Source organism: Mobula hypostoma, chromosome 3 (genome assembly GCF_963921235.1).
Source record: "Mobula hypostoma chromosome 3, sMobHyp1.1, whole genome shotgun sequence".
Taxonomy (NCBI): Eukaryota; Metazoa; Chordata; class Chondrichthyes; order Myliobatiformes; family Myliobatidae; genus Mobula; species Mobula hypostoma.
The window spans coordinates 54,034,011-54,050,845 of record NC_086099.1 but is presented as its reverse complement, the minus strand read 5'-3'; the positions used below and the strand labels follow the sequence as shown (position 1 = coordinate 54,050,845).

The window sequence follows — 16,835 nt, the reverse complement described above, 5'->3', positions numbered from 1 at the left end:
GTGGCTTCATCTTTACAGTAGAGGAGGCCGTGGATAGACATGTCAGAATGGGAATGGGATGTGGAATTAAAATGTGTGGCCACTGGGAGATCCTGCTTTCTCTGGCGGACAGAGCGTAGATGTTCAGCAAAGCGGTCTCCCAGTCTGCGTCGGGTCTCACCAATATATAAAAGGCCACATCGGGAGCACCGGACGCAGTATATCACCCCAGTCGACTCACAGGTGAAGTGATGCCTCACCTGGAAGGACTGTTTGGGGCCCTGAATGGTGGTAAGGGAGGAAGTGTAAGGGCATGTGTAGCACTTGTTCCGCTTACACGGATAAGTGCCAGGAGGGAGATCAGTGGGGAGGGATGGGGGGGACGAATGGACAAGGGAGTTGTGTAGGGAGCGATCCCTGCGGAATGCAGAGAGAGGGGGGGAGGGAAAGATGTGCTTAGTGGTGGGATCCCGTTGGAGGTGGCGGAAGTTACGGAGAATAATATGTTGGACCCGGAGGCTGGTGGGGTGGTAGGTGAGGACCAGGGGAACCCTATTCCTAGTGGGGTGGTGGGAGGATGGAGTGAGAGCAGATTTACGTGAAATGGGGGAGATGCGTTTAAGAGCAGAGTTGATAGTGGAGGAAGGGAAGCCCCTTTCTTTAAAAAATGAAGACATCTCCCTCGTCCTAGAATGAAAAGCCTCATCCTGAGAGCAGATGCGGCGGAGACGGAGGAATTGCGAGAAGGGGATGGCGTTTTTGCAAGAGACAGGGTGAGAAGAGGAATAGTCCAGATAGCTGTGAGAGTCAGTAGGCTTATAGTAGACATCAGTGGATAAGCTGTCTCCAGAGACAGAGACAGAAAGATCTAGAAAGGGGAGGGAGGTGTCGGAAATGGACCAGGTAAACTTGAGGGCAGGGTGAAAGTTGGAGGCAAAGTTAATAAAGTCAACGAGTTCTGCATGCGTGCAGGAAGCAGCGCCAATGCAGTCGTCGATGTAGCGAAGGAAAAGTGGGGGACAGATACCAGAATAGGCACGGAACATAGATTGTTCCACAAACCCAACAAAAAGGCAGGCATAGCTAGGACCCATACGGGTGCCCATAGCTACACCTTTAGTTTGGAGGAAATGGGAGGAGCAAAAGGAGAAATTATTAAGAGTAAGGACTAATTCTGCTAGACAGAGCAGAGTGGTGGTAGAGGGGAACTGATTAGGTCTGGAATCCAAAAAGAAGCGTAGAGCTTTGAGACCTTCCTGATGGGGGATGGAAGTATATAGGGACTGGACATCCGTGGTGAAAATAAAGCGGTGGGGGCCAGGGAACTTAAAATCATCGAAAAGTTTAAGAGCGTGAGAAGTGTCACGAACATAGGTCGGAAGGGATTGAACAAGGGGTGATAAAACAGTGTCGAGGTATGCAGAAACAATACAATGGATGCTGGAGATGTAAAGACAGTTGCTGGTGAGGCAAACTATACATTAGCATAGAAGAGTTGCTACAGAGAAACCACAAATATGAGAACAATACAACATGTTATTTGTTTTTTATGTTTAAGATTTCATGGAGAAGTGTTTCCTTCACAAGAAATTATTTTAGGAAGAGATTTTGCTTCTAAGTTTGCAAGATCAGAAAATCAGAAAACTTTGAAACCATTTCAGAGACAGAATCAGAATCAGGTTTATTATCACCGGCATGTGACATGAAATTTGTTAACTTAGTAGCAGCAGTTCAATGCAATACATAATATAGAAGAAAAAAAAAATAATAATAAATAAATCTTATTCAGTATATTTTATACAGTATACTTATATTGAATAGATTAAAAATCATGCAAAAATCAGAAATACTATATATTAAAAAAAAGTGAGGTAGTGTCCAAGGGTTCAATGTTCATTTTGGAATCGGATGGCAGAGGGGAAGAAGGTGTTTCTGAATCACTGAGTGTGTGCCTTCAGGCTTCTGTACCTCCTACCTGATGGTAACAGTGAGAAAAGGGCATGCCCTGGGTGCTGGACGTCCTTAATAATGGACTGCCTTTCTGAGACACCGCTCCCTGAAGATGTCCTGGGTACTTGGTACCAAGATGAACTTTGTACAAGATGGAGCTGACTAAATTTACAACCTTCTGCAGCTTCTTTTGGTCCTGTGCAGTAGCCCTCCCCCCCCCCCACCCCAATACCAGACAGTGATGCAGACTGTCAGAATGCTCTCCACTGTACATCTATAGAAGTTTTTGAGTGTATTTGTTGACATACGAAATCTCTTCAAACTCCTTATAAAGTATAGCAGCTGTCTTACTTTCTTTATAACTGCATCTATATGTTGGGACCAGGTTAGATCCTCAGAGATCTTGACACCCAGGAACTTGAAACTGCTAGCTCTCTCCACTTCCGATCCCTCTATGAGGATCGTTATGTGTTCCTTCGTCTTACCCTTCCAGAAGCCACAATCAGTTCTTTCGTCTTACTGATGTTGAGTGCCAGGTTGTTGCCGAGGGCACTACTTCACTAGAAACATAGAAAAGCTACAGCACAATACAGGCCCTTCAGCCCACAATGCTGTGCGGAACGTATACTTACTTTAGAAATTACCTAGGGTTACCCATGGCCCTCTATTTTTCTAAGCACCATATACCTGACCAGGAGTCTTTTAAAAGACCCAATCGTGTCCGCCTCCACCACCATCGTCGGCAGCCCATTCCACACACTCACCACTCTCTGCATAAAGAACTTACTCCTGTCATCTCATCTGTACCTACCTTCAAGCACCTTAAAACTGTGCCCTCTCGTGATAGCCATTTCATCCTGGGAAAAAGCCTCTGACTATCCACACGATCAATGCCTCTCATCATCTTATACATTAGTTGGCATATCTCACTCCTGTATGCCCTCTCGTCACAACCTGAGATTCTACCAACAATGGTTGTATCATCTGCAAATTTATAGATGGTATTTGAGCTACACCTAGCCACACAGTCATAGGTATATAGAGAGTAGAGCAGTAGGCAAAGCACACACCCCTGAGGTACACCAGTGTTGATTGTGAGCGAGGAGGAGATGTTATCACCAATCCACACAGATTGTGCTCTTCCGGTTAGGAAGTCAAGGATCCAATCACAGAGGAAGGTACAGAGGCCCAGGTTCTGCAACTTCTCATTCAGGATTGTGGAAATGATGGTATTAAGTGCAGAGCTATAGTCGATGAACAGCACCCTAACATGGGGGTTTGTGTTGTCCAGGTGGTCTAAAGCCGGTTAGAGAGCCATTGAGATTGCATCTGCCTTTAACCTATTGTGGCAATAGGCAAATTGCAACGGGTCCAGGTCCTTACTGAGGCAGGAATTCAGTCTAGTCATGACCAACCTCTCAACGCATTTCATCACTGTAGATGTGCGTGCTACCAGGCAACGGTCATTAAGGCAGCTCATGTTATTCTTCTTAGGCACTGGTATAGTTATTGCCTTTTTGAAGCAAGTGGGAACTTCCACCCGTAGCAGTGAGAGGCTGAAAAGGTCCTTGAGTACTCCACCAGTTGGTTGGCACAGGTTTTCAGAGCCTTACCAGGTACTCCATCAGGACCTTTTGCCTTCTGAGGGTTCATTCTCTTTAAAGAAAGCCTAACATCAGCCTCTGAGACAGAGATCACAGGGTCATCAGGTACAGCAGGGATCTTCACAGCCGTAGTTGTGTTCTCCCTTTCAAAGCAGGCATAGAAGGCATTGAGTTCATTTGGTAGTGAAGCATCACTGCCATTCATGCTATTGGGTTTCGCTTTGGGGGAAGTAATGTCTTGCAGGCCCTGCTAGAGTTGTCGTGCATCCGATATCGCCTCCAATCTCGTTTGAAATTGTCTCTTCACCCTTAAAATAGCCCTCCGCAGATCATACCTGTGGCATTCAAGTCTGGATTGCCAGACCTGAATGCCACAGATCTAGCCTTCAGCAGACGACGTACCTCCTAGTTCATCCACGGCTTTTGATTTGTGAATGTGTTGTAGTTTTTGTAGGCACACACTCATCCACACAGGTTCTAATGAAGTCGGTAACAACTGCAGCATACTCGTCCAGGTTCGAAGATGAATCCCTGAATACAGTGCAGTCCACCAATTCAAAGCAGTCCTGTAGATGTTCTTGTGCTCCCCTTGTCCACACCTCTTGGTCCTCACTACTGGTGCTGCAGTCTTCAGTCTCTGTCTATACTCAGGGAGTAGAAGTACAGCTAGGTGATCAGAATTCCCAAAGTGAGGGTGTTAAATAGCACGGCAGGTGTTCATGATGGTGGTGTGGCAATGGTCCAGTGTGTTGTTTCCTCTGGTATTGCAAGTCATTGATCGTAATTGTTTAGTGATTTTTTCAGACCAGCCTGGTTTAAATCTCCCAAAACAATGGTGAAGTGTTGGGATGCACTGTTTCATGCATGTTGATCCCATTACTCAGATCATCTAAAGCCTGATTGACATTGGCCTGAGGTGGAATATATACTGCCTCCAAAATGACCCCAGAGAACTCCCATGGTAGGTAAAAAGGATGACACTTTACTGCGAGATATTCCAGGTCTGGTGAGCAGAATTGTGACAGCACTAATATATTTGTGCACGAAGAAGAGTTGATCATGAGGCATACTCCTCCATCTGTGCTTTTGAGAGACTCTACAGATCTATCGTGACGGTGTATAGTAAACCCATCGATCTGATTCACTGCATCCAGTATGGAAGGAGTTAACCAGGATTCTGTGAAACAAAGGGCACATGTGGTCCTAATGTCCCAGCACCCTAGCTCTGAGATCATCGATTTTATTCACCAGAGACTGCACATTTGCCAGCAAGATAGTCGGTATTGGGAGTTTAAAGTCCCGTTTCCTTAAACGCACTTGAAACCCCAATCTGCAGCCATGCTTCTTCCGTGGGCGCTTCTATCCACAGTCAGAGTTATTTCCGTCAGTTTTAAGCAGCGATAGTTCGTTATTGAAATAGCTATTTCAATATTAATGTTTATTTTATTACAGCGTGTGGAGGAAAGTTTTCTTGTAGATACTACACTACTTGTGCATTTTTTTGGAAGAAAAGGAAAGGCTGAGCTGAATTTTGATGACTTTTACAAGTAAGTCACTAATTAAAATTTGTATTAACTTGATTAAATTGGTGTGTTATAAAAGTGCTGAGCATAAAATACTGATTAGCCAACTTCTATTTTAGATATTTCCCCTTATTGGGGAAGTCTTTTGCTGAATTTTATATATTTTTAAGAGATTCATTTGTGGGAATTAGTTAAAATATACTCAATTTAAAGTTGATACATAAACGTCATTAAGTACTTTGAAAATGTTGAGAGTTATTTTGGATAAACTTTTCTATTGCTAAGATCATTGGGGTTTGAGGACAGGAAAGTGAACAAAATGAATCAGTCTTCCAGTTAGAAAAAGTTAGAAATTGCCAGAATAACAGCAGATGCATATGATTGGCTATTAGACAGATGAAGTGATAATATTTGCAGTTGCCACTAATAGAAAATTTATAGAAGATCCAACCAGATATAAATTTGAATTGCGTTTCTTGTGTTGATTAAGAAAAAGGAGTATAGCAGGCAGAATTTTTAAATGCAGCGTCATAGCAACCAATGACAGAATTTGTGAAATCTTCCAGTCCATTAAGAAAATGATTACGTTTTCCCATAGACCAGTCAAAAACTATAATTTTATTAAAGAAACCAAATTAACATTTTAGAAATTTAGAATGGATCTTAAGTCATTCAGTCCATGTACCCTTAACTATCCAAAATTAATTGCTAATGTACTGTATCTAGGTATTCCTAGATTTTATGATATAAATGAATACATTTATATTAATGTTTTCCTCAGCACTTCCAATAAAATCCTATTCTGTAGTATAACAGTACACAGAATGGCTAGGTTTCTCCTATTTCCCAGTTCACCATTTAATATATTACATCCTTTCCCATCTAGAACTTCACTTATTCCATCAAAATCCTACATAATTTACAACAACTTTTCTCTTATTCCAGACTACTCCAGTAAAAGTAATTTAAGCCTTGCCTCCAAACTGTGGGTATGCATTCCAAGTGAATTTTAAGCAAATCTAATTTGCTTGCAGGTTACTTTGGGACAATCTGAAATGAAACAATATTCAGCATTCCTTCCCATTTGTGCAATTCCATTTCTGGTCAGAAATTTGTTACAGGAAGATAAAACAGAATGTTACAGTTTTAGATTGCTGACAATGAAGGAATTTATGGCAGAGTAGTTTATCATCAACTGCAAAATAAATTATCTGAACTAAATTCCTACAATATTTCTGATCAAAATCATTGCTGTTTTGGGTTTTATCTTTTTATCATAAAAATTAAAATAATGTTTTCATGAATTACATGGGTCGTGTTTGCTAGCCTGTGTTTAAAGGAGAAGTTGTAATCTATTATTTTATGTTACTGTTAATTAGAATAAGGTTGAAGTATAACCTTGTTTTATATTGAAGTTGCATTTTATATTTCTAGTTAATAAATTTGCAAATTGTAAATCTAGTGTAGACTATAACTTCATTGCTCTTTAAGTTGCTTGCAATTTATGAGAAAACTATTGTGTTAATTGAAAGAAAATATAGCATGTATAAAATTATGCTGATTTCAGTAATTCTCACTATTGTGTCACATCAGAAAAATCTTCGATTAGACAACACTGTTTTTTCTCATAACCTGTTCTTGTAATACTATTTTAGATTCATGGATAATATACAAACTGAAATTTTGGAAACTGAATTCCTTTCATACTCCAAAGGAATGACCACAATTAGTGAAGAAGATTTTGCTCGTACTTTGCTACGCTACACAAATGTTGATAACACTAGCAATTATCTGGAATCTGTTCGTCAAAGTATTCCTGATGAAAAGGTAATTTGTCTTTCTCAAGTGATCTGTATTATTTTCTCTCAAAATAGTACGGAATAACTGATTTTTAAATATAACATTTATATTTAGTTACTTTGTGATTGTAAGAAACAAATTATAATACTGCTTTAATTAGATTTTCTTTCAGATCCAAGTCAAAAACAGTTTGTATTAAATCACACTTTTGACATATAGTTACAAAATACACGTGGACTAAGATGTTAACTGTCCTGTGCTATCACCAGTGGGATCATCAGTTGATCTGCCACCTGTCTTAAGGAGTTTCGGCCCACTTATGATCAAGACTCCCTCGAGGTGGTGGGCCAGCAGTGCTAAAGCACCACCTCCCACTGGTGAGCATAAAAACTTGGCATCTGCCTCTATCAGAGTTGTTGGTCACTTCCATCCAACAAATGGTCTGCTCTTCAGGTATCTATGCAACTACTGAAGGGTTTGCAAGATATGTATACACTGTCCGACTACCTGCCCCTCTGGACATACTTGGTCCACACCCATGCTGATCCTTTCTCTGCTGCCTCAGCTACAGCCCTGCTGGTTGGTAATATATTTCATTGAGGCAAAGCGTAACTTTAACAGATCAGAGAAGAGCTGAACACAAGAAATTAATGGCAAAAGGTTTGGTTGAACTATTTTGGAGAAAAGAACTAATGCAGTTTTAGTTACCACACTTCATGGTACAGCAAAAGATAGGATAGAATCATAGCATAAGTTATCTGATAAGTCATTTGGCATTGTTAACTTCTGGAGCCACAGAAGGTTATGAAATTTGTTTTGAAAATGACAAGGTATTTTCAAATTCAAATGAAAATCTTAAGTGTAATGAAAAAGGGTTAATTAATAACTTGGTTAAGTAGCCTTTAATGAAGAGGAATCTTATAATAGAATTTTAAATAAAGATTGAAAATAATTTAGCTCAGTTTGAAATTAGGATCTTTAATGTTTGAAAAAGGCAAAATACAAAGGTGTTAGATATGAGACATTCTTGTAGATTGAGAAACTACGTAAGATATGAACATAAAGAAACAATGACCATTAATTAAATAATGCAGAGTTTAATTATTATTTAAATACCAAAAAAATTACAAAGAATATCCCCTTCAAGGCATAAAAACTCAAAAGGTGGTCTAGCTATAATTAGAATAAGGTAAGGAAAGGGCTTTTAATGTTGCCAAAAGAGGACAAAGCTTGGGGATTAGGAAAATTTCAGAATTTAGTGAAGGAGAATAAACTGATAAACTAGGAGAAGGAAGAATTAGTGAATGACGAACCAAGAAGAACAAGAACAAACTATAGCTGTTTCATTGGAATTTTATATAAAAAAGTAAATGTTAACATGGTCCTTTGCAGATTAATGTGTGAGATATATTTATGAAACAGGAAATGGCAGAAAAATTACACAATTTGTGTATTTCTTCAAGGAAAATAACAGTAAATGTTCTGGAAGTAGTAGATGACAACAAAACTGCAGGTCGTCCCCAGGTTATAAATGTCTGACTTTATGTACAGTTGTTTGTATAGGCAGGCATTTAGGAGACTGGCAAGATGGATTTGTCAGCTGCTGCAGGCAACTTCTGCTGTGTGTGCACTCAGTTTGTGGCATATCATTGCATCTAACAGAGAAATCTGAATGGTTAAGTACCCTGGCCACTCTTGGTTATCATATATTTAAATATACTGCTGGATAAGTGCATTTCCAGCTTCAATATAGTTTGGGTTGCAAATAGTTCCAGAAATGAAACTATTGTAACTTGGGGAGGACCTGTAGAATGGATGAAGATCTGAAAGAAATTACCTATTCATGGCACAATCAAATTGTAGAATTTAATAACTCTGAAAGCTGATAACCACCCAAGATCTGATTTCCTGTATTTCAAGTTTTTAAAGGAGGTGGCAACAAAGATGGTGAAAGCAGTGGTTGTAATTTTCCACCATTCCTACATATTGGAATGTATCAAATGGACCCCCACAATATGACAAAGGAGGGAGTGAGAAAATGAGGAATTACAGATCAGTTAGACATATCAGGCAAAGGAAAAATTCTAGAATCTGTTCTTTAAAAAATGGTAACATGGCATTTAGATTATGAGAACACTCAGTCCTCTTTTATTGTCATTTAGAAATGCATACATGCATTAAGAAATGATACAATGTTTCTCCGGAGTGATATCACAGAAAACAGGACAAACCAAAGACTAACACTGACAGAACGACATAATTATAATATATAGTTACAGCAGTGCAAAACAATACCATAATTTGATGAAGAACAAACCAGGGGTACGGTAAAAATAGTCTCAAAGTCCCCGAGTCGATTGACTCCCAAGTCCCCGATGGCGGTGGCAAAAGGGAGAAACTCCCTACCATAAACCTCCAGGCACCGTCAACTTGCCGTTACCTTGGAAGCAGCCAACCACGGCCAACACTGAGTTCATCCATCTGAAAACTTCGAGCCTCCGACCAGCCCCTCCGATACAGCCTCCCGAGCGCCATCCTCTGCCGAGCACCTTCAACCTCGCCCCGGCCGCTGAAACAAACAAAGCCAAGGATTTCGGGGCCTTCTGCTCCGGAGATTCTGGTTACCATACAGTAGCAGCGGCAGTGAAGCGGGCATTATTTGGAAATAATGGTTGGATTGGACAAAGCCAATATAAACTTATAGTGTAGTGGGGTTTTTTTTCTTTATTTTAAATTTAAATTTTTTTTCCCTCTTTATGAATTGATAAGAGGAGAATTAGCTGTCCTTTTATTATATATTGCATATTTGCTTATTACTATGTATGATTATGATAATATCTATTTAATCTTTTGTTTATATTGTTGCTGATATATATTTGAGATAATTCTCCCCTTGTCTGTATATATGTTTTCTCAAAATCAATAAAAAAATTAATAAAGAAAAGAAAGAAAAGGGAAATAATGTTTCACAAATCTGTCACTACTTTGATGTAGTTAGCAGAATAGTAAAGTTATCCAGAAAGGTGCTGCTGGAATCAGTAATGGATTCCAGTTCACTATCTGTATGGATTTGGATGAGCAAGCTGGAGGTTGAAATGTGAAAAGGAGGCAGGTGGGTTCTGGAAGATATGGACTGCTAATTGAATGGGCAAAAGATACGGTAAATGGAATAAAATGCTGTAAAGTACATTTTAATTGTAGAGAAGTGAAGAGACCACTTATTTGAATATCTGGTCATTTCTATGACTATAAAAATTAAAAGGAGCGGTTAAAGGGACCTGGGTATAATGTACAGAAATCATGGTAAGTTACGCTGCATCAAGCAATTAGGAAGGTAAATGAAATGTTAGCTTTCATTTGAAGAGGATTTGAGTAAATATGCTTTGCTCTCATTATATAAGGCCCTGGTGAGATGGCATCAGGTTTTCCTATCTATGAAAAATACTCTTATGAAAGAGCAAAGTTCACCAGATTGCCCTATGACTGCCCATGAGAACACTGTTGGATCATATCGGTTGGGGGAGGGGCACGGTGGAGGTCCCTTATTGCAGTCCTTAAAGTACGTAAAACTAAGCTGTGAAAGGAGTTTCAGGATTTTGTCCCAAAAACAGGAATAACAAGGTGCCCTTGCCTTGGAAGGGGAATTAAAGTGATATTCCCATACACCTGCTGTGATTTTCTTAGTAGGTGCATATTTGTGAGTTACTGTTGGAGGAATCTTGCTAAGTTGCTTGCATGAAAGTAGCCACCTTCTTGGTGGTATTATGCTATACGTAGGTATTAGAGAAATGGGCCACATTTTGGAATGCCAGAGATTGAACCCAAAACAAACATTGACCACTGTAAATTTCAGTGTTTTTAAGGGCAGGGCTTGTTCTGCCTTCTTCTCTCACCCTTCAAGACAGTGTTAGATCATATAAGCCCTTGATGCCACACATTTCCTTGCCATTGAGGCTAGGGCTGACATTTTGCAATAAATTGACAAGTCCACAAAATGTACGTATATTCTTACTGCAGAAGTCGATGGAGAGTGAAAGAATGATACTGACAAAATTGTGCCTGTGAGTTTGAAATGTGCCTGAATCTTGAGATAAAGTGAAATTAGAGAGAATGAGTACAGACATACTGTGACGAAGTGGAAAGTGAGTCTCGTAATGCTACTGGGACATTATATATCAAATCAAAATGTGTTGATGTTACTGTTTCATGATACTAATTCTAATGATCCAATTATCAATCAGTAGAAGCAAAACCTAGAATATTATATCATTTTAATGCATTTCATACATTATCTATATATTTTGTTTAAAGCCTTTAATTTAAAAATTATCTATATCTGTATAAATAGTCTGTAAACTCCCTTATCACTAAGTAAAGATTCATTTTAAAAGATTCCTGAAGTATAGTGAAGTATATTGCTCATCACCCCATTTGTTGACAACCAATGTCTGTTATCAATTGAGTATCCCAGCAATGAAAAAATCCTGTAGTAAGTAAATACATCTTTGCAAATCAATGCTCCTGGTGTAACAAGTAATCTTTCAGGTTTAAGATGTTTTGAGTTATCCAATAGGTTTTGTTTATAATAGGATTAATTTAACCTATCACGGATGAACGTGAAAGCAGTTGTATTTGCTTTAAATTGCTACGTGTTAGTAGTGTTTGCAGTTAAATGTAAAACCTGCAAAAATCTGTTTATTTTGTACAGGAAACTATCTCATAATGGTTTAGAAATATGTATAAGTTCATGGTCTGATATGTTGACTAGTTCATGATTTAAGCAAAATTTTAATTTAAACTAATTTGTAATTTTGAGTGTCTAAGGTGTCACACTAAATATTAAATAGTTCTCTCTATCCCTTCTTCAGAAGGAGGCAGCACTATAAGACCATAAGATAAGGAGCAGAATTAGGCCATTTGGCCCATTGAGTGTTCTGCCATTTCATCATGGCTGATCCTCCCCCCCCCACCCCCCCCCCCGGTAACCTTTCATGCCCTGAGCAATCAAGAATCTATCAACCTCTGCCTTAAATATACATAAAGACTTGGCCTTCACAGAAGATGAATTAGATTCATATTTATTATGGAATTATATAGCAATAAACTGTCATCCTCCTATTCCTTAAACCAGTCAGTTGCTTCAAACTCAACAGGATTTTCTCTTCTCTTCTGTCTTCTCATCTTTGTCCACAACAGGTTACTACCCCCTTCCTTTCTAGTCCTGACGAAGGGTCTCAGCCCAGAATGACAACTGTTTGCTCTTTTCCATTGATGCTGCCTGGCCAGCTGAGTTCGTCCAGCATTTTGGGTGCATTGCTTTGGATTTCCAGAATCAGCAGATTTTTTTCCTGTTTGAGGTTACTACTTCCTTTTCATTTTTTGCTGTCCTTTCTATTGCAGGTTTTACATTTAACTGCAAACACTACTAACACGTAGCAATTTAAAGCAAATACAACTGCTTTCACGTTCATCCGTGATAGGTTAACTTGTCTTTCTATTCCTGCACGTCCTTTCTCTTCAGAAAGATATTGCTCATTCTCGTATCTGGGCTGATACCAATATGGTATTCCATATATAACTTGTAAAGGAAAAGGAAGATTAATAATAGAAGCTGATCCCAAGAGGATTTTATATCTCCACCCACTCCTTCTTAAATTGTTCCCTTTAACACACCTCCCAGGGTTATTATTTTACTTTTCCTATCCAAAATTACAGAGATCACAAGATTGTTAACAGAGGAAAAGGCAACTGTTCATCATCTTTATAGTTCAGTAATTGTAGTTAATGTAGCCCAATTCTGTTCAAGGCCAAAATGTTATTTGCAATAATTTTAAAAAAGGGAGCAGAATTAGGCCATTGAGCTGATTTATGGAAGGAATGTAATTTCTTACTAACTTCATTAAATAGCAAGAAATGGGTTTTGCATTTTGGTTATTGTATTACCTCCCTTTTTAATATTCTCTAGTGCAGGGGTTCCCAACCTTTTAAATGCCATGGGACCCCTAACATTACTTGAAGGGTCCATGGACCCCAAGTTGGGAACCCCTGTTCTAGTGTTTGCTGTCACTCTCACTATTTTTCAATAACTGCTTTATTTTTCTTAATTAGATTTAAATATCTGAAGTTGCCCTCAAGTGCACCATTTTGCACCATTTGGACATCTGATTGTCTTCTCTCAGTGACATTCATGAATCAAAAGGGTTTCATGTCTATAAGTCTATTTTATGGTCACCATTACTGATATAATGTTTTGTTTGAGCTATATTAAAATAGTTAATATTTCATCTGTTATGGTAGAATTTGGACTTGTGGTTCTGGATGTGGGTTATTAATTTAGTAGTAGAAATTATAAATGATTTTCAAGTGACTCAGGTATGATCCGTATCTAATATATAATGTAGCATTTTGGAAATAATTTTTAATATCTAGGTCATTAATCCATTTGTAACAATGTACATTCTTTCTTGCCTTGTTCCCTTTTGCTGTGTTAGTTAGGCACACTAAAAAGCTGAAGGTAGATTTAATTGGGAGACTTATCTCTTGTACCTTTTATAATAATTTCATATCATTATTTTTATCTACCTTGTAAGTTACAATTTAGAACTCTCAATTACCTTTCTTGACTTGAAACCATATAAATAAAGTGAATGGTGTTGTGCAATGTTCTGAAGGTTGGTATGTGTTGTCTGACATGAAAAAATTCTAATGCATGGTATCAAAAACCAAAAGGTCGGCCTAATTGGGCGATGTTTGTTGACACTAGAAGTTCCCAAATGCTGTAAGCAAATAATTAGTACATGGCACTCATTAAAAAGTAATTTTTCTAAGTGCTATTTTAGCTGAATTATGTCAAAAAGGTCAGCTGAAAAAAACCTTTGACCTAATCGGAAGAAAGTTTACTGACCTTCAAAATTTTTTCACTCTGTGTGTGATCATCAAGTCTAGTATTAACCTTCTATTGCTGGGTCATATCACACATGAAGTGTTAGATTATGGAACCCATAACAATAAATCAATTATAGTACCCATTCAGTTACAATTAAAAGCCTCTTAATTGACATCAAAAACTATTTGAGTCTTGTAATGGTTCACCTGATATTTAAGTTATTTGCATTTTAGGGGATCACTTTTGATGAATTCAGATCATTTTTTCAATTCTTGAATAACTTGGAGGATTTTGCCATTGCAATGCAAATGTATAATTTTGCAAATCGATCAATTGGGCAAGGTAAGTAAAACTATTATTCTATTGTATTCATTTCAAATAGCAACAAAATATGGGAACAATTAATTTAGGTTATGTTTTTTCAACTTATGTGCTTAAGAGTTAAACAGATTATGCTGAATGAACAAAGACCACTTTGTGTAATTATTTAGAAGTTTAGGCTACTGGCATTATTTAAGTAATGGATAGTGAAGCATTTTTAATGGCTTTTAGCCCGGGTTTACTGTTTTACTACTATGTTTATAAGGAATTGTTTAACTTGACCCCCTCTCCTTTTAAAACATAGTTAAATGCTTGTTGGCTAGGCTTACCATTTATTTTCAAAGCATAGGTATTATAGATTTCAAATTGCGTGCGTTTCTCGATAATAAGAATTAATTAGCATCTGTTGTCATTTTTGGAGATAGAGGATGAAATTGTCATGAAGTTGTTGATAATGTCACCTGAAAATATTAACACCTCTTCACTGAAACTGCATAAAACCAACTCTTGGCAGGAAGAGACTTTGAATGGTCTCTTTGTGAATGTAATATTTAAGTTATATTCTAAATATATTAATTTGATTCCTTGTTTACATAAGGCATCTGTAAAAGTATCTAATTCACATACATCACCCTGCCTCCATGTGATATGTGTGCACCTCACTTAAAGTAAAAACAAACTAAGAAACGCATCACTGGGATCTCTTGCTTTCCTTTCAATTAGTGTAATGCTTTGGAGTTACAAAACATAACCGTGGCAGTGGGCTTTAGATACTGGTGGATTGAGCAGAATTTTAAATCAAATGGAATGGCTAATGAGAAACAAATACCAGTTTTTCTGAGTGCATTGGCTGGAAAATCATTTGGAGATTGACTGCTCCAACCAAACCATCTGAAATGAGCTTTAATGATATTGTGAAAGTAATGCAGGAAAATTTAGGATTTGTTGATTGCAAAATGCTTTAGGTTTCATGAGCAGAATCAAAAGGAAGGATGGGAAGTCCATTTCAGCACACATGGCTGAATTGAGGAGATTGTTTGACCACTGTCAGTTCAGTGATGGTCTAATGACGCACTGAAAAATCATTTAGTTTGTGGAATATTACAATAAAGCATTCAAAAACAGCTTCTAACTGAAGCACAACTTACATTTAAACATGCATTTGTAATTGCTGTATCAATGGAAACAGCAGAGTGAGACGCAATTGAATTTCGGTCAGGAATGAAAGCGAGAATGAACAAAATTGCAGTGTCTAAACAGAAAACGGCCTGGCTGAACAAATAGTGTTACCATTGTGGCAGATACTCATGTACACCAGATTAATGCAGGTTTAAAGGCGAAACTTGCAAACATGCAGCAAAGGAGGACATATATTCCTACAGATGCTGCCTGGCCTGCTGCGTTCACCAGCAACTTTTATGTGTGTTACATATATGAAGAGCTTGTTGAGCAGACAAAAATAAATGGACTGCACAGGGAAGAGAAAAAGATAAAAAGTCAATTTGCAGTTTCAAAAGGAGCACTAAACTGCACACTTTGATGAATGATCTGATAATGAAGAGAGTGACACAAGACTGAGTAGCCTTGAGATTTACAATGTGACAATTAACAGGAGACAAGCAATATAACTTACACCAGAAGTGAACAGCAAATTAATTAAAATGGAATTGGACACTGGATCAGCTGTTACAGTCATTCCACAAAATGAGTCTGAACAACTTTTCAAAGATACTAAACTGAAGCCTGCAGATATCCAACTAAGATAGTGAAGAAAGGTAACTCCCGTAGGAATGACATTAATAACAGTGAAATACAACAACCAACAAGTGACATTGGGCTTGTATGTATTAAAACAACTTGATTGGAGATCCTTCCAGCATTTGAATACCACATCCCCTGTAATAGAGTCAACTGAAAGCAAATTAAGAAAGGTGCTAAATGATAGCACATCCTGTACATCATGAATCATTGTTGAACAGAGGGCAAACAAGTGTTGGTGCCAACTTCTCTGCCTCTGGTTGGAAAGCATATTGGACCAAGAAAGGACAATGCTGCCAAGAAATCATGAAAGTGAGCGAAGCAGTGTTCTGACTACAACAGTTTTTGTAGGCAACAAATCTGAAAAATCTTCTGATATGTTAATCAGGAAGTTAGAAATGTGATTTGGTTTTAAACTGGAAGAGAGTTCAAGGAGCTTCAGGAATGCTACAAGCGTTCAGCTTTTGTGGGTATAATACTCTGCGTGCAATAAGGTTATGGCATGAACTTCAAGTGAGAGCCAGAAAGCTGCTTGTAAAAGCAGGTGCAAAGACCAAATCCCAGCTGAATGAATAGATGGCCTGAAAGGAAGGAGTCAATGAGATATGGAAACATGATTTGTCAGATGATCATGTGAATGAGGAAACCAAGAGGAGAGATCAGATCATAAAGGGAGCAATAGAGGGATTATTAAGAGAATATTCCAGTGAACTAAATACACCCTCCCAAGAAGAAGAAGGAAAAGAAAGAGGGTGATGATGTAGTGCTATGGAAATGGAAGAGGCTAAACAGGACAAAATTAGCAAATTCAGCGATACTCACAAGAGACAGCAGGAATTAAAAGGAAGGTGGGAAAAAAGAATGAACAGAAGTTGAAAAGTAGAGAGATAGAAAGAAAGAATGTGAGCAAGAATGAGAGAAGGGCTGTGAGAAAGAAAAGGAGCAGGATAGAGAAAAAGGAGCCAGAAGAGAAGCAAGGATCGAAGTCGGGGAAAAGGAGAAGAAAGATGCCCA

At 38.2% G+C, this 16,835-nt stretch overlaps 1 protein-coding gene across 4 annotated transcripts in view; it reads left to right on the top strand.

Annotated features, from left to right (window-relative positions):
- The window catches only part of micu3a (mitochondrial calcium uptake family, member 3a), a 183,058-nt gene that overhangs the window by 139,056 nt on the left and 27,167 nt on the right, over positions 1-16,835 (top strand). For all 4 annotated transcript variants that reach the window (XR_010017352.1, XM_063043059.1, XM_063043058.1 and 1 more), the window contains 3 exons: positions 4,986-5,080; positions 6,712-6,883; positions 13,976-14,084. Coding sequence is in view for 3 of the 4 variants with exons in the window: in XM_063043059.1 (XP_062899129.1) it covers positions 4,986-5,080; positions 6,712-6,883; positions 13,976-14,084 (376 nt within the window). In the remaining variant the exon portion in view is untranslated. The remainder of the gene's footprint in view (positions 1-4,985; positions 5,081-6,711; positions 6,884-13,975; positions 14,085-16,835) is intronic.